The 18,935-nt window shown below is 37.7% G+C and overlaps 1 protein-coding gene across 1 annotated transcript in view; it reads left to right on the top strand.

The window, feature by feature from the left end:
• Nucleotides 1-18,935, top strand: part of RPS6KA6 (ribosomal protein S6 kinase A6) — an 87,212-nt gene that overhangs the window by 52,539 nt on the left and 15,738 nt on the right. Inside the window, exons 12-19 of the mRNA XM_044682724.1 lie at nt 1,923-2,025; nt 2,721-2,845; nt 3,376-3,501; nt 4,046-4,135; nt 4,824-4,982; nt 8,727-8,888; nt 11,536-11,612; nt 14,033-14,150. Of these exons, the coding sequence (XP_044538659.1) occupies nt 1,923-2,025; nt 2,721-2,845; nt 3,376-3,501; nt 4,046-4,135; nt 4,824-4,982; nt 8,727-8,888; nt 11,536-11,612; nt 14,033-14,150 (960 nt within the window). The remainder of the gene's footprint in view (nt 1-1,922; nt 2,026-2,720; nt 2,846-3,375; nt 3,502-4,045; nt 4,136-4,823; nt 4,983-8,726; nt 8,889-11,535; nt 11,613-14,032; nt 14,151-18,935) is intronic.

Raw genomic sequence — 18,935 nt, 5'->3', positions numbered from 1 at the left:
AGTGGAAAGAATTGAAGTTAGATTTAGGATTGGGGACCTGGGTTCAAATTTCAGCCTTGGTACTTACTTAGTAACTGACTGTACTCCAGTTTTCTTACATGTAAAATAACATTTTATTAGATGATCTTTTCCAGTTTGTGAAGTTCCATTACTCTACTCTAAATCTCTTTAGATTTTGACCCTATTTCTGTAATGAAATTGCAAGATGCTCTTGAAATCCTTTCTAACAATTGTTACTTATTAAGGCAAATAGAAAGAGGAATGAAGATGGGAAAGTAATTTGAGTTTTTAATGAAATGTTATATTTAGAAAAGTTTTAAAGGAGTTAAGGCCCCCACTTGTGCACTCTTCATTTAGAAAATCTAATTTCATTGTTTTTATTTGTCTCTCAACTCTTCTCTTCACTTTCTGTGTATGTAGTCCTCCACTAAAGTGCTACTCTGATGCCTCATCGTGGCGTGGAGGTGACCCCGGGTTCTTGAAGGCTCTGCCAGTGGAGCACAAGCTCTGGCAGGTTCTACCAAGTTTGAAAAGCTTCGATTTACAGGCCCGGCAATGGACTTTGTGTCTGTTGTCTGAGGACAGTCGTAGCTAAGTTTGGAGAGGCTTATTATTAGTGTGTTGGCCACCAGGTGATGACTTTTTTGGCCACAGCAGCTCAAAGACTGTCACTTAGGAATGGAGGAGTTGTGGTCTGCATAGTGGAAGGAGTACTCCTTCCAGTGAAACCACAGACCCTTGAAGAACTGAAATGTATATGTAATATTTATCATTGCAGTATTTAGGCATATTGCATAATTTTTGTGCTTGGAATGGCCTGTTTGTCATACTCGGAAGAAGTTTTTGGCAAACTTTCTAGGATGGGGATGGAAATGGGAAACTACCTGCCCCCTTGGCTTTATTGCATCTGGCTTGCAGGGCAAGTAACATAATTCATTGCCTTGACTTATGCATGTGGAGGCAAAAATGTAACAGTTTAAAAATCTTTAGACGATACCTTAAAGAACTGTAGGATATAGGCGGTATTCCATGAAAATTTCTCTCTCGGTTTTCTTCTCTATCTCCTTCCCTACTTCCTTCTTCCCTACACTGTTTCTTTCCCTTGACTAGTCATAATAGAGAACAAAAAGTATTTTTTTATTTTTTCATTTAAAAGTTATATAGTCTCTAATTTTGCAAAAAAGTTTTTTCTAAATAAAATTAAAGTTGCTTTATGTTTACTGATCTCTGATTTTGTTCTGCAGGTCAGTGGTTCTTTAGTAGAAAAAACCCCAGTGTTTCATACCTTGCCTTCAGGCTGTTTTGTGTGTCTGAAAAATAAACTTTATCCAGTTGTACTGATGATCAAGGTTAAATTTGAGAATTCTTTAATGTGTCTCACCTGAAAACAAAACAGCCTGTTTTCATTTATATTTCCTAGGTCGTAAAAAAACCACAGAAACGTTTTGAGATTCTAAATGTATTTCAGGTTTTCAGGTATCACAAAGTATGGAAGAATTTCATGTTATAGAAATGCTACTTCAGAATCCTTGAATTTTACTAGTTATTCCTGCATGGCCATATGGGTATGTGTAGTCATCACTAGGCAATTTGACCAATTTTTAATAAAATTTGAAGTTGAATATTCTCAGCTCTTATGATTGTAACTGTTAGCATCTCCATCCTCATTATGTTCCTTGGCCTGCTCATTGAGTTTACTACATCATCTATCAGGTTTAATGAACTTATTTTATTAGCAGATATCTGAAGTCTATTGAAATTTATATGGTAAATATTTCCTGCTCCATTTGTACTCTTAATGTATTGTCATTTTGTATGACTTGTTAATATTAAGCTATGACTATCATCTTCTTTATCTTGGAAAACAGAATAATTTGTGCATGTAGTAAGTTTTTGCATTGCCCTGTTACTGCTTCTTTTAGAAATTATATAGAAGAGAAATTCAACCCCCATTCAAACCTGCTTCTGGAAAACCAGAAGACACATTTTGTTTTGATCCTGAATTTACTGCAAAAACACCCAAAGGTAAAACACATTTATATGGATTAAGTTAAGTTTAATTAAATGAGTATTTTACTCCTCAGGTAAAAGTTAAAAAAATATAAAGTTTGACTGTGAAATAATTATGCTTAATGGATTATTTAGCATCAGATCATCTATAAATACAGTTGATTTTTGTAAACAGAATATACAAGCTTATTGGAAGAATCTGAGAAATGTGGTGATAAAAGCCAATTCCCAGTTATTTAGAACCTGACCAATGTCTGCCCTGCTTGGAGTGTGTTGCTACATCATTGGTGGGGGCCCGTATAGCGTTTGCCAAAATCAGACTCAGAAGCCTTTTGGTGAATCACTTTTGTTTAGACAGTAGCCTTTAGGAACTAGAGTCAAGAGGAATTTTGAAATAGGGATATTTAGAAGGGAAAGGAGCAAAAAATGAGGAGAAAGCTAAGACTGGTCATGATATGTGAATTTTTAAAAAAAAAAAATGTATTTTAGATTTCCTTCAGTCTTCTCAGTGTTTTAGTAGTGGAGGGATTTGGGACAAAAGGGAATAAGGCCTTCTGTACTAATGAATCTTATATTTTAAAAGTGAAAACATCTTTGTTTTAGTAGAGTTCCATTTTTAAAATCAAGATCTGCTTTCAGCCCAAAAGAGTAAAATTATATGCTGTGAAAATTTTTGAATTTTAATGAAATATGTGTTTGTAAAAAACTAGATTCCCCTGGAGTTCCACCCAGTGCTAATGCACATCAGCTTTTCAAAGGATTTAGCTTTGTCGCCACTACCACCATAGAAGATCAGAAAATTTCTCCCCTCACAAATATTTTACCAATAGTACAGGTAAGTCGCATCTAATTGTTTTTCCAGTTATAGAATCAATTTTTCCTTTAAAAAAGAGTTTGTTAAAGCATGTCATTGACCGTCCTGTATTATCAGTGCTCTCTATGATAGTGTATTTAAAAAAATTTTTTTTCGACTTTGCATTTGGGAAAATGTGAAGAATGGTCATATTTTTAAAATTAAGAAGTATTCTTTAAAGAAACAAATAGACAATATGACTGATGCACTGTGGTGATTTGTTTATTTTGGGACTAGAAACATAGTTGGGGCTTTATACGTTTGTTGATTAGTCTCCTATAAAAGAATTCAGAGTGTCTGTAATTTAAACTTGGTTGATCATTTATTTGAGCTGTTTATATTGTGAACATATGCTTTTCTCAAACTCAGTTTTTTACATGATTTTTAAGGTTTCTCTTAAATGCAGAGTTAGGAAATAAACACAGAAAATTTTAGGAAGTCAAGTTTCAGTTTTCCTTGATGGCCAAATACATTTTTAATGTATTACCAAATTTTCCCTTATTTTTTCAAAGCAACTACATGGAAGCAATGCACAATTTAATGATGTGTATGAACCAAAGGAGGATATTGGTGTTGGCTCCTATTCTGTTTGCAAGCGATGTATACACACAGCTACTAACATGGAATTTGCAGTGAAGGTATAGGCTCTAAATTTCTTTTTTTTTCTATATTTAAAGTTGAAGTGATCTGCTTTGGTTAGCTTCTCTCTGGAGCAGGGTAGTTCGGAGGGAAAGAAAATCAAGGAGAGGAATCTGAGTTCACATCTCATTTTGCCAAGAATTTCTTTTGTAGAACGGTGAATTTCATATTTTTCATTCTTACTTTAAAATATGTAGTACTTTCAAAAACAACATATTGTGATTGAAAAGTAATCTTCATTATTGCTCAATAATCGCTTGGGTCAGCATTTAAAATAGTTTCAAGTAGAAAATTATGTGTCAAAACATAGCTTTTAATTTACTATTTGCATCAATACCTTTATACTTTCTTTTAAAGAAAGGATAAAATAAAAGGAAAATATATTTCTTTGTTCAAATGTAAATATCGTGAGGTATTTCTAGGCTACAGACTATGCCTATATCCTATAACTGGAAAAGTTTTCATGATACTTTTTGATGCTTTTATGATAAAGAAAATAACATTTTTACTTTACCTGAGCTTCTCCCCCATTTTATTTCTCAGATAATTGACAAAAGTAAGAGAGATCCTTCAGAAGAAATCGAAATTTTGATGCGCTATGGACAACACCCCAACATTATCACTTTAAAGGATGTAGGTATTAGTTTTTTAAAAATCCAATGAATGTTAAGCAGTCTGATGAATGCTTTCTGGATTTGTGTTAGATCATATATAAATATGTTTGATTTTTGTAAACAGCATGTACAAGCTGCTTCTTGGAAGAATCTGAGGATTCCAGTGACAAAAGCTGGTTCCCAGTTATTTAGAACCTGACCACTACCTCTGCCCTGCTCAAACCGCTGCTATACATTATTGGTGTGGGCTTGTAGGCTATTGTAGTGTTTGCCAAAACAGGGCTCACAGGCCTTTGGTCGGATCACTTTTGGTTTTAGACAATTGTGTTTAGAAACTGGGGTCATGAAGTTTCTTTAAGTTTCTTTAAATAGGTGATATTGGAGAATGGCTGACCAAGTTATGCTATATGAATGTGATACAATACTACAGTTCCCGAGAGCTCATAATGAAACATAGTGCTCACCTCCCGACAGGAAGGTGATGTCTTCAGAGTGCACACTGAGGCATTTTTAGTGGATATGGCTAGTGCTGTAATTTGTTTTGCTTGAATAAGTGTTTGTAACAAAAGTGTTTCATCTCCCAATAGGAGAGTGAGAAGGCATGTTGTCAGTGATTGGAAAAAATAAAATGTAATTTAAAGAAAGAAATGTAATGGTAAAAATATAAAAATTCAAATCACCTTTCTTTCTTTTTTTTTTTAAAATAGGTCTATGATGATGGTAGATATGTTTACCTTGTTACCGAATTGATGAAGGGAGGAGAACTACTCGATCGTATTCTCAGACAAAAATATTTTTCAGAACGGGAGGCTAGTGATGTACTATATATAATAACTAAAACAGTTGACTACCTTCATTGTCAAGGAGTAAGTCATAAAATTCTTGTATTCAATTTAATTCCGATGCCTTATTTGTATAAACTCAAAGGAATGGAATAGAAGGGGCACTTTGGCAAACCATCTCAATTCTTCTCCTTCCCTTAGACTAAAATATAGTAAAACCATCCTAAGCAGGTGACTGTATCCAATTTAAATAATAATAGTGGTGGCAATAACTAACATTTATATAGTGCTATCTGTGCAGCACTCTGCTTAGCATTTTACAATTTTTATCTTATACCATCTTCCAACAACCCTGGGAGGGGTAGGGGCTATTATTATACCTGTTTTATAGATGAGAAAGGTCAGGCAAACAGAGGTCGGGTGACTTGCCCAAGTTCTTACACAGCTAATAAGTATCTAAGACCTCATTTGAACTTAAGTCTTCCTGACTCCAGGCCAGGGGCTCTGCCTGCTGCACCACCTGGCTACCTTAAAAACCAGTGTTACAACCATTGCAGTGTTGTACCACTAAATTACATCTGCCCATCTAGTCCATTTCTACTTTTGGCACATTTAGAGATACATGTTCCCCTTCTGCCTATCGGACCATTCCTCAATTTCTTTTGTTGGATGCTCATTCAAATCCTACCCTTCAACCATAGGTGCCCTGCAGGGTTCTATCCTGGGTTCTCTTCTTCTCTCTCCCACTATGCTTTTTCATTTAGTGATTTCATTAATGAGCTCCCATGGATTTAATGATCGTCTCTATGCTGATGATTCTTAAGTCTACCTCGTCTGCCCCAGTCTCTCTGGTGACCTCTAATCTGGCATCTCCAACTGCCTTTCAGACATATTGAACTGGATGTCCAACGAATGTCGTAACCTCAGCGTGTCAAAACAGCTCAATATCTTTCTCCCTAAATACTCACCTCCTCCTATCTTTCCTATTACTGTAGAGGACAACTCCATCCCAACAGTCACTCAGGGTCACAACCTAGATGACTTCTTACAAATTATTTGCCACCATGTATTCTTCAGTCCAGTAACCCTGGCCTTCTTCCTGTTCCACAAATAAGGCACTCCATCTCTCAGCTCTGGCCATTTTTTCTGGCTGTCCCCTATACCTAGAACACGTTTCCCCTCTCATCTTTACCTACTGGCTTTCCTGGTTTCAAGTTCCAACTAAAATCTCTTCTTCTAGAGGAAGCTTTTCCCAATCCCTCTTAATTCTGGTACCTTCTCTCTTTTAATTATTTCCCACTTATCCTGCATATAGTTTGTTTGTATATATTTAGTTGTTGTTTCCCCCCATTCAGTTGTAAGCTCTCTAAAAGATAAGGACTGTTCTTTGCTTCTTTTTGTATCCATGGTGTTTAGCACAGTTCCTGGCACATAGTAGGAGCTTAATAAATCTTTGCTGAAGTTGGATTCAGAAATGGGTGAGCTACAGTTCTAGCTCACAAAGAGCTTCTGATCTCTTCAGGAAGATAAAATGTAGTTATAAATATTATATAGCATGCTATTTAGTAAGTGTTATAAGAGAAGTGCAAATAATAATGTATAAGCACTCTGAAGAGAAAGATTCATCACTCCAACTTCACGTAAGAGGTTGCATTTAAACTGGCTATTGAAGAATGGCACTTTAGAGAACAGACATGAAGATGGGAGGGAAGACCTTTCTGGTGAGGGGACTAACTTCACTAACTGCTCAGAAATGACCCAGTGTGGAAAGTTCTGGAGAATGATAAGTAGTCCATTTTAGCTAGAAAATAAGATACAGAGGGAAGTGATAGGGGAATGAGACTAGGCTAAGCAGGTCCGGGGTCAGATTAGGAAGGGCCCTAAATACCAGGCCGAGGAATTTGGACTTTATTTGATAGATAAAGAAGAGCTACTAAAGCTTTTTAAGCCAAGGGAGTGACATGGTTGGATTGACTTAGTATAAATAGGATCAGAGGATTTTAGAATTAGAGGAGACTTGAGACATGATTTAGGCCTATGTTCCATTCCCTGCCCCACTCCCACCCCATTTTACCGGTGAGGTACCTGAAGCTTAGCAATGTTAAGTGACTTGCCTGAGATCATTCAGGTGGTAAATGGCAAAGCAGAGACTTCTGACTTCAAATGCAGTGGTTTTCTCCTGTACCACTGCTTCCTAAGCATTTCAGGGAGGGGGTCCAAGGGCAGGGGAGGAGTGTCGAGAGAATGTAGTTCTCAATGAAATTAATGTTTTCCCCCACTTGTATAGAAAGTGATGTAACTTCAGCTTTCTATCACATTTTATGTCACTTAGATACTTTATGAGCATCATAGTCATAGAACTCATGATATTGGAAAGGTTAAGGAATTAGTGAAACCACGTATGCCTTATTAATTCTCTGCTTTGTGCCTGAGGGCCCTAATTTAACTCCTTTTTAATCAGTTAACTAACACTTACCTAATTATTATTTAAATTTCCTCCTAAACCTCTTCTGAATTCAACAGTAAAACATAAAAGAATTGTGTAAGGGCACATATGGCACATTTCCATCTTATACAGTAATATTGAGGCTGCAGACACAGTGTTTGTTGGTCGGTAGGCTGTATTATTTCATTCTCTACACATCTCTCTTCCTGGTGTCTGCAGTAATGACAGAGGGAGCTTGGGAGCCTGGATATCCTCCCATTATACCATCAGTTAAAGGAATTTGGTTTGTGAAGGATTTTATTAAAAGTCTGACATCAAGAAAGAGTAGCTATATAGGGAACATCCTGAAATAAATTAAGAAGAAATCATGGCTTAGTTTTTATAAGGAAGACAGAAGATGAAATGCTTTAAATTGTACAAAGTTTGATTGATTAAAACATACTGATGTAGGAAAGTAATGTGGGAAATAATACTGAACAGCAGCAGCATTCTATGGTGGGAGGCATTTGGATTAGGAATCAGGAGACCTGAGTTCTGGTCTTGGCTCTGCCACTAATTGGTTGTGTAACCTTGAACCTCTTTATTTCCTCATCTCTAACATGAGGAGGTTGAACCAGAAGACTTGCAAGCTCTAAAATTGTCAGATTCACATGACTAATTTTTTTTTAAAAACCTGATTTAGGAATATAGTCAGAAGAACTATAGCTACAGAAATATGTAGTCATTCCTTCTATTGCCAGATGTTATTCCCTCCTGAGCCCAGGACTCTATTGATTTGATAGCAGATGAGACTTTCTGGGTTGCAACGAATAATTCACTTGTGAGTAACCTATAGTTGATTCTTCTGAGCAGAAATCGTGCCTTCTCTTATGTGTTTTTTTTTTCTTATCTATATTAGATGTCAAATTAGGGTGTTTTTCCCATAAACTACACACAAAATAGAGTCAAATAGTTTTTTACTCTTTAAACATTGCATATCAATAAAGAAGTGGTTTCCAAATGCTTTCACCTCACAAGTCATCACCTGAATTGTGATTTAAAGTATAATGTATGATGACTATAGTAGAATGGTCAGCAGTGGCCCAGACAAAGATGACAACAGATAAGATTTTATACTCTAAGAACAGGAATGTCTGGAGGAGGCCAGTAATTGATGTGAACAGCATAATAAGCATAGAGGTTAAAACAGTCCTTGGTAAATCGAGGTTAAATAATTGCTTTATGGGTAATCCAGTTTTGCATTTTCTCAGTGAAAGTGGCATTGCCAAAAGAAACACAAAGGTTTTGTAAATAAGAAAAAATACTTAGAACGAATTTTTGTTTTGCAGGTGTTTATTTGGAACTAACATTTAAAGTGTCTTTCATTTTATTTTATTTTCAAGGTTGTTCATCGAGACCTTAAGCCTAGTAATATTTTATATATGGATGACTCGACCAATGCTGATTCTATTAGGATCTGTGATTTTGGGTTTGCCAAACAACTTCGAGGAGAAAATGGACTTCTCTTAACTCCATGTTATACTGCCAACTTTGTAGCACCTGAGGTGACTTTCAAATTATATATTTTTTTATAATTCTAGATTTGCCAAGTGATTAAATTTTAACTGAAAAGATTAGATGTGATCAATAAAGAATAAATAACATGGAGTAAGAATTGTTTTTATCTTATCTTTCCAACCACTTATCTTCTGATACTAATAATCTTCAGTCTTTCACTCTTCGAGAATCACGGATTATGATTTTCAGTGGGGGAATGTTAACAATGAGGACGTGAAATGTCAAATGACTTGCTCTTCAAGTCTTATAACGGCAGAATTATGACTAGATCCCAAGTGTCCAGACTCCCAATCTCGTTTTTGGTTTAAAGAAATAAATTCAAAAGTTAGAGCTCTGCCCCCAAAAGATTTTACCTCCCAAATAGAGACTTTTCACCCACAAATACTGTCTCTCTTCAGTTACTCATGCCTTAGGAAGATAAGCAAGAGAAGGAGTGGCAGGGTAGATAGTTGATCAGGTGATAGTAGATAAGCATACAACAGTTGCAGTCCTGTGCCTGCTGTGTAGAAGGCAGCATAAGCAATAGAGTAGAGGGCAGCAGCCCTAGGGCTACTAGAGCCCTGCTCTAACACCCTTCATTTCTCTGGTGCCTGGCAAATGTGAGTATGGACAGAGCAGTGGTCAGTGCATCCTAAGCTCCTCCCTTGCCCTTCACTGTCCAAGAAGTGCTCTATACATATTTGTTGAGCTGAATTCCACACTCCCTCTTTCTTAATGTACAGCAAGGTTTGAATTCTTGACCCTAATGAAGAGAGAACGGAGGCCTCACTTGTGTATGCAAGTGGCATGAAGGAAGTGCTGGGGGTGACAGAAGCCACTGGCAACTTGCTGATTCCCCTCCTCCTGTTTAGGAAAGGGTCAAGGGAAGGCTTGTTAGAGGTGAAGAAAAGCAACATGGCAGGATGAAGAGCACCAGGATTCACTCTTGAGCAAGTTCTTTTACCTTTCTCTACCTCAGTTCTTCCTTCAGCTATAAAATAGGAGTATGGGCCACCACATTGTGAAGAAAACATTTTGTAAACTTTAAAGTGCCACATCAAAGAAAGAAATTATTTGGAAAGATTCACTGACATAGAGATAGAGTTTTGTGCTTGGAGGAGGAAGAATTGGATTCATATCCCACCTGACATACTTCCTACCCTTACAGGTCACTAAACCTCTTTGAACCTCAGTTTCCTCATCTGTAAAATGTCACTAAACAGTGGCCTCTGTTCCGTAGGGGTCTTGTTGTAAGGATCAAGTGAGACGATGTTTGTCAAAGCCCTTGGCAAACCTTTAATAAAAGAGAGCTTTTATTAATACTCAAAAATTTTCCCATTGCCTCCATTATAGATCAGATCCTCTTCCATCCTTTTAACAGTCCTAATGTGACTGCAATGTGCCCCATGCTCCTTAATCCAGATCATTCTTAATTTCTCTCTTCAGATAAGGGGGTGAGAGCTGCTCTGACTGAATGGAAGGCAATGCCTCATTTTCTGGATCTAGGATCTCTATTTGTATTATTTGTGGGAGTTGATTACACAAGTTGAAAGCCTCTTCAGCCACTTGGTTTTGCTTTTTGTTTTTGAATTCTTTGGCTAAAAAAAAAACCTACTTTAATCTTGGATTACTTGTTAGTTATATACTTACTCATGTCTGCCAGCTGTCAAAGCCAAATATGATTTCTTAGTCTTTTTATGAAAACTTTATGCTGTTATGCAATTCTGTGTTAATGCATTAATAATGTTTCTATTTTGTCCATATGCCTGGAGGCTTTAGCAGTGAACTAATTTTTCTAAGTGAAAAGAATATGACTATTTCATTTCCTTGGGTTTTTTTCTCACACACTTTTAAGCTCATGTTCATTTCATAGGAGACTTGCAACTGAAGCCGCTATTTAGTTATTATTTGATTGAATTAATATTATCCCCAGTCTCAAGAGAATTGTGACAGATTATCTAAGACATTCACAATTAATCCATTGAATGTTTGTGATCTGAATAGACTCTTTTTTCAAGAAAGTGTTGCAAAACATAGAGCAAATTCCTTCATGCTTTCATGCTGATCCTGTGTTGCCTTGTGACATTTCTTGAATTGCCTTCTATTATTTTTTTTGGCTCCTTTTGTTGTTTAACCTTTTGTAAGTAGGTTTGGGTCAACTCCCCAAGGGGGGGCATGTTTTAGAACTCATGTTGGGGTTTTACAACTGCTCTTCCCCCTGTAACAGTTAAGAAAGTACTGCGCATGTGTATACCACCCCCCCACGAATAAGCACACCCATGCTGAAACAACATTCAATGAATATTTGCTCAAAATTGAAAAGATGTTAACTTTTTTAAAATTACGATCTCAAGAGTTTTACACTTAGAAGGGTCTAGAGATCCCCATGAGGAAACTGAGGCTCAGAGAAGATGAGGGGCTTGCCCAAGCTTAACCAGCAAGCACTCACTTACTTGCTCACTCCTGGCCAAGCATTCTTTCTATAACTCCTAGAGCTTCCTCTGTAGGCTCTTTTATATCCCTCATATTCTTGACATTCTCATTCAGGAAGTCATTCCACTTGATTTGGGATAGAAAAACTATTGTATTGAATTTTTAATCTGCAGCTAACACTTCTAATGTTGCTTCTCTGTACCTCTTATTTGTGTTTCTTAGGTTCTCATGAGGCAGGGTTATGATGCTGCTTGCGATATTTGGAGTTTGGGTGTCCTGTTTTATACAATGCTGGCTGGGTAAGAAACATTCAGGCCTCACTTACTGTCATTGTTTGGGATGAAAATAACCCTAGAGAGAAACCCAGTATTCATTTGTTAAAGATTCTACACTTTCTTTTCTCAAATAGATACGAATACTGCGTCCTAATAGATAACTTACTGACTTAGATGACTTGGCCTTTTGGAGTCACTTCATAATCCTTTGATCAAGCCCCAAATTTCAACCCTTGGACAAAAGGATACATTCAAATTAGATTACCTTTTGGGATCTAATATTCATTTGATATAATAGTCTATTTTTTAAACTTTGTGAAAGTAATATTTGATGAGAAAATAAGAGGCATGCAACATGCAAGAAGGTAACCAGTTTGTTGCTACTGAGTCTTCTTAAAGGGCTAGAAGTAAAATGGGACTCTTAATAATACAGAAGGAATCCTTGATAAGATCAGCAAATAACTTGTATCAGTTTAAACTGAGACCTGTGCTTGCCTTGAAAGGGCTTTAATAAAATGCCTGAAAATTTGAAATGTGATAAGGATTGCTGGTTTTAATGTTGGCCAAATATAGTTGATAACAGTTTTCTTGTGGCCCTTGACCTTGAGGTTTGTTTTTTTTTTTTTGAGTAGGTTTGTTTAGAAGTGAAAACAATGTTTCTTGCTGTCAAGTTTGTTCTGAGAGAAATTTAGGAGGGAAATAATGACTAATTTAGTCATTCAGCCAGCATTTCCTAAGCACCTACTATGTGTCAGGCTCAGTTCTAAGCACTGAGGATACAAAGAAACACAAAAGACAGTCCTGCCCTGGAGGAGTTCAGTGTCTAATAAAGAGTTGCACAAGGCTTAAAATGTATAAAAATGGGTGACTGGCATCTCGGGATGTGTACTGGTTTACAAGAGTGCATTTAGAATAATTGGGATATAATGCTGAGGACGTAGCAAAAGTATACTACCATAAGTACTTCTTTCATATGAAAAGTATGGCTTTAAAATGTTTTATAATTATCAGTTTAGAGAATTTGTCATGAACTTGTATTCAAAATCATTATCAAAAGCGCAGTAAAGTGCTTATCGTTAAATTTAGTACTTGCATTACTAAAAGGCTGCATATAGGACTTGGTATACCAAGATGAACTACTCCAAATGTGTGATCAGCATAAAAGTTTTCTATCCCTAAATACTATTTCTAACTCATTAGATTCAAGTCTATTATATACTCCATGGTTGGGGGAAAATTCTAGGTTTAAGTTTATTTTTGTCCACAGTTGACTGATTTTTAGATGGAACATCAGTTAATTAAATCTTTTGACATTAATTATAGAAATGTTGTTATACCCCCCCTTTTTTTTAAACATAAATAAGCTTTTTCAAACCCAAACAGTGGATGCATTGCCATCTGCTCAGATGTTGGTATACCCATTTGTTGTTCCTTTTCCAAAGAATTGGGTGGATTTGGGGAGGGTGTGGGGGTGTTTTTGAGAAGACCTGATTTCATTGGTTATAGCAGACTCCATTGAGGAAACTTACTCTACCCATGCAGATAAGTCTCTTGTGCAATTTACTACCTTAGAGAGCTGCCTGAGACCCTGAAAGGGGAAGTGACCTGCCCAGGATCACATAGCCATAATGGATGAGAGGTGGGCCTCCAAGGCTGTCTGCCCACTCTACCTCTCCAAAAATGAAAGAAAGTACCAGTTTATGTGATTTTTTAAAAATCAAATAATGTCAAACCTGAATGCAAATTTTCATTCCCCTAGGCATGTATCGTGTCTTTAGTTCATAAATAGGAAATTTATAGTTTCCAATATTAAGGCAAACAACCTCTGTATACAGTGTTAACCTGAATAGTGTCAAGAAAAAGGTCCTGGACTGTGAAAGCTTGTTTTTCAATTTCTGAAATAGTCAAACCCTAAATTTAAATAGTGGCTCTCTTTATAGATTAATGCTAAAATGTTTTACTTGAATGAGAATCCATTTACTAAAACTTATTGACTCAGGAAATGTATGTAAACTACAAACTTTACTCTAGTTAGGAATATGTAGTTTGGTTTAAAAGTTCTTAGGGGAAAATTACAACATTAGCATTATCTTCTGGTTTGATTTTAAGTTATAAGTTCTTCAGTACAAGTTAGATTAGTGAATGTAAAGCACATAAGCTTTCCCCCCTCCAGGTGCATGTAATATTCTTATTAACTTGAAATACAGCAAACATTTTGTAAGATTCAACTGTGTGTGGAACACTTTGGCAATGGATCTGATGTTCTGGTCTTTGTGATAGAAAAAGAGTTGTGGGTAATAACAAAATTGAGTATTGGGAAGTTAATCTTCATTCTTTAGTAAATATTTTCCTGAAGTCTAATAGCCATCTTTTAAAATTAAATTTATTATATATGTAATCCTTTATTGGTTCCTAAAATGTGTGTTCTTTTTTTTTTTTTATAGCTATACTCCTTTCGCTAATGGTCCCAATGATACTCCTGAAGAAATCCTGTTACGGATAGGTAGCGGAAAATTCTCTCTAAGTGGTGGCAACTGGGACACTGTTTCAGATGCAGCAAAGGTGTAAATATGTTTTGTTATAACATTCTTAAGGCCTAAACATCTACTGGGGACTACTGAATGAATGGATGAATGAATGAGCAATTATTAAGCATTTACTTATTTGTCAAGCACTGTGCTTAGCATTGGAAATACAAATACAAATGAAAAATAGTTTTTATCCCTCTTCTGATTCTCCTCTTACCACTCTCAGCTCCTCCACTAGCTCACAACCAGTTCACACCCTCTAATCATAGAAGTCTCTCAGAGTTCTTTCCTGGGCCCTCTTCTTTTTCTACACAGCTTCACTTGGTGATCTCATCAGCTTCTAGGGATTTAATTGCCATCTTTATGCTGACATTCTCAAAGCTATCCAACCTGCCTCAGCTTCTCTGCTGACCTCCAGTTCCACATCTCCAACTGCCTTTTAGACATCTCAAACTAAATGTCCAGTATTCCCTTTAAATTTAACATGTCAAAACAACTCATTATCTTTCACCCTAAACCCTCCTCCCACCTCCTGCCTTCTCTGTTACTGTAGAAGGCAACACTATCTTCTTAGTCCCTAGGGCAGGGGTCGGCAACGTATGGATCTCGAGCCATATCTGGCTCTTTTGAGGGCCAGATATGGCTTTTTCTGCAGAAGCCATAAAGTCCATTTTTTTCAGGCACTGTTACAGGAGCGGCACTGTGAGCACTGTACGGCTCTCACGAAATTACATTTTAAAAAAGGTGGCGGGGGGCAGCTGGGTAGCTCAGTGGATTGAGAGTCAGGCCTGGAGACAGGAGGTCCTAGGTTCAAATCCGGCCTCAGACACTTCCCAGCTGTGTGACCCTGGGCAAGTCACTTGACCCCCATTGCCTACCCTTACCACTCTTCCACCTATAAGTCAATAATACACAGAAGTTAAGGGTTTAAAATTTAAAAAAAAAAAAAAAAAAAAAGGTGGCATTTATGGCTCTCACGGTCAAAAAAGTTGCCAACCTCCGCCCTAGGGTTTGCAATCTAGGGGCCATCCTCAACTCCTTACTACCTCTCACCCCTCCATATTCAGGCTGTTGCCAAGACCTACAACATCTCTCTTATGTATTCCGCCCTGCTGCAGGCCCTCTTCACCTCAACCCTGGACTACTGCAATAGCCTGTGGGTGACCCACTCTAGTCCACTGCCCATTCAGCCACCAAAATGATTTTCCTAAAGAATGGGTCTGACTCTGTTCACTCCCTTATACATTATACTCCAGAGACTCCTCACTTCCAGGATGAAGTGCAAAATGCTTTGGCATTCAAAGCCTTTGGAACCTAATCCCTTCCTGCCTTTTTCAGTCTTCTTATACCTTAGTCCCTTACATGTACTTTTCAGCCTAGTTACACTAGTCTCCTGGCTTTCCTGAGTATAAAATAATCCGTATCTTGACTCTGGGCATTTTCTCTAACTGTCCTTCAAGCCTTGAACATTCTCCCTCCTCCTCTCCATTCCCTGGCTTCTTTAAATCCCAATTCAAATCTCAGCTTTTGCAGATAGCCTTCACCAAATTCTCTCAAGTCTAGTGCCTTCCCTCTGTTATTTTTTCCTATTTGTCCTCCATATAACATTGTATATATTTGTTTATTTATTGTCCTGGGCTCCTCTCTCCCCTATTAGATTGTAAACTCCTTGAGGACAGAAACTGTCTTCTCTTTGAATTCCCAGTTCTTAGCACAGTGCCTGATAGATAGTAGGCCTTTAATAAATGCTTGTTGATTGCTTGCTTGCTTGATTAATTGAAAGAGCTAATAGGGTAGAGAACACATATAGAGAATTGGTGACCAGGGAGGATATTTGGGTTTGGGAAGTCACCAAAAGGGTGTTGAGTGGAGTCCTAGGGGAGTTGGTTGACATACACTTTGCAGAAGCAGTGGACAGTACTGGTTTGGTCATGACTTCAAAGCTAGAAAGCAGTGGAAGTGGGAAGAGAATACACACACAGAATCTGGATAGATGGCAAGAAAATGACGAGGTTGGGATGTGAAATATGGCCATATTCATGGGATTGGGATGTGGTGAGTGGTTCTGAAGCAGAGAGGTTAAGTCATGGTTTCTGGTCCCAAAGGCACAGCAACAAGACTGATGACCTAGTCCAATAGTCCAAAGGATCCTAGTTACAGTTTTCAAAATGTTACACAGTAATAATAACTAAAAATCATGATGTTTTGGCACATGCCTTCAAGTCATCTAGTCATACCTTGACTGCCACATCCAGTGGCATTTCCTTACTTCCCATCCTTTTTTACCTTTCCACAGTTTTGAACATTTGTTTTCCTTGCCCCCTCCCCCACCCCCAAATATTCTCTATTCCTATGTCTTCTGTTACATTTTTCTCTTTTGGTTTACCTTTTTGTCTGGGTTCTCTTCAGGCTCATTTGCTGGATGGTCATCCATCTTTTGTTCAATAATCAGAGGTATTTCCCCTGAGGCCCTATCCTTGACCTTCTGTTATCTTTTAAAGCTATCTTCCTTGGTGATCTCATCCCATATAAAAGTAATTATTTTTATCCAGGTAACTCCCAAATCTGTCTATATGTGGACTTTATCGTTCTTCTAAACTCTAGTAAAATGCCTGCCAGGAGTCTCTACCTGGATGAGCCATCAACATCTCAAACTTAATACATCCAATTTGAGGCTCAGTTGGCCTCTCCCCTGGGCCTACCTGTCCTCCTCCAGGTCATTCTGGAGGAAGAGCTTCATTTGTCTTTAACCATCCATGTCCAGTTATGGAGTCTTGTCAATTCTAGTTCCATATCCATGATTCATTAAGAAAGGGCAATGGCTCTGAAATCAAGGAACTTGGGTTCAAATCCTGGCCCTACCACTTATTTCCCAAATGTCCTTGAGCATGTCACTTTCTTCTCATGTCACTTTCTCTTGTTATTCCTCTATGAAATGAAGGAGGTTGGAGTAAGCTATCTCTAAGGGCTTTTCCAATTCTAAGCTTATGATCCCTTGCCTTCTCTCCATTTATATGACCAGCCTCGTTCAGGCCCTCATCTCTCACCTGGACTATTTTCTTAGCCTCCTAATTTGTCTTTCTAATTCTAGTCTTCATTCTTTCTCCCACCACCACCACCTCAGGCTCTCGTCTTTCCATATATACCTCCTGCCCAGTCCCAAAGTTAATATTCCTAAGACAGATACCGCCATGTCATTTTCCTCCTCAGAAATCTTCATCGGCTCCTGAGAAGCTATAAACTCCTCATCCTGGCACTCAAGGGCCTCAGAATCTGGCTCCCACCTACACTGAAGCCATTCCCCAAACTTGACATTCCATCTGACTCTTCTGAACCTCTGGACAGACATGTTCTCTGTTTCTCTATTTCTTGAAAGTACTCGTTCCTGACCTCTTTGTACCCCAAACTTTCCCTAAGACCTAGCTCACACATCTCTTTCTGCATGCAGCCTTTACCAATCTATTACCACTAACCCCTTGTTAGTGCTTTCTCCCTTATCACACTATCTCAGTGGAGGAGGAGGATCCCTCTAGTCAAAGATAAGCTTGGTGGCTCTGCTTTGGGCTTCCTATCACCAAGGCTGAGTGCCTCACACCTAGTAGGTACCTAATAAATGTCTGTGGAATCAAATGTTTGTAAAATACTAATTAAATTTGTTCAATCATATTAGCAGATTAGGGGTTTACAGAGTATTTGATGCTTTTTCTCTGCCCGTATTTCAGTCTTGAATGCAGGTAACACAATTAGCCCTATGTGGATTATCAACAATTCCATTTTAATTCTAGCCTGACTTTGCCCTGCCATAGTTCTGAGTCATGTCCCCCTGTTAGCAAATCATATCTGTTCATGGAATGTAAACAGATTTCAGTACTAGCTAAGCCAGGTGTAATTAGCAAGATAAATCAACTGGGGGAAAAGCTCATTTTGAAATAGGATTGATTTTTTGCATTGTTTGATGTGTCCTACACCATAGCTCCTTCTAGTGTTTTTTTAAAGGAGAGGCAAAGTTAAGTGCCACAGGTAGGAAGTATCTGAGGTCAGATTTGAACCCAGGACCTCCCATCTCTAGGTCTGACACTCTGTCCACTAAACTACCTAATTGCCCCCTTCTATTAGTTTTGATAGGCCTATTTATCAGTAGATGTTCATTACTTACTGTTTTGAGTGGGAAGTAACCAGAGTTGTAGCATTTTTTTAATTTTTTAAAGAAATATAAACTTCATTGCTAGTCTTTTGTGATGACAACAAATGAAATGTGATTACAATAAAAAATTGCTGATGTTATAGCAAGAAAGTGAAGAAGGCTGTGAATGATGATCTTGAAAAATATATAAAGACACTGCAACTTCTTAACTGCTATATGTGACTTTGGCTTAGAGGATTTTTCCTAAGTGCTCTATTATGAAGGGATTACCATGTAGAACCCACCTCTCCCACCCACCCTGAGATGATTAAAATCTCTCCAAGCAGAATAAAGAAAATGTCTACTTACTCTTAAAAAATGATTGCTTCAAGAAGACTAGGTATGGGGCTACTAAGTGCCTCAGTGGATTAAGAGCCAGGACTCAAGTTGGGAGGACCTGGGTTCAAATCTGGCCTCAAGATGGTTTCTAGCTATGTGACCCTCTGCAAACCACTTAATCTCAGTTGCCTAGCCCTAGCCACTCTTCTGCCTTAGAACTGATACTAATTCAGAAAGTAAGAGTTTGGTTTTTTGTTTGGTTGGTTTTTTAAAGAAGAAGAAGACTAGGCACTTAAGTCATTTTTAAGGAATAAATGAACGAATGAAGAGTCATGCAGCTTTCCTGCCCTCAGCACT

Source organism: Gracilinanus agilis, chromosome X, assembly GCF_016433145.1.
Source record: "Gracilinanus agilis isolate LMUSP501 chromosome X, AgileGrace, whole genome shotgun sequence".
NCBI lineage: Eukaryota > Metazoa > Chordata > Mammalia > Didelphimorphia > Didelphidae > Gracilinanus > Gracilinanus agilis.
Note: the sequence above shows the minus strand (reverse complement) of the source record. Positions and strands in the feature narration are given on the sequence as shown.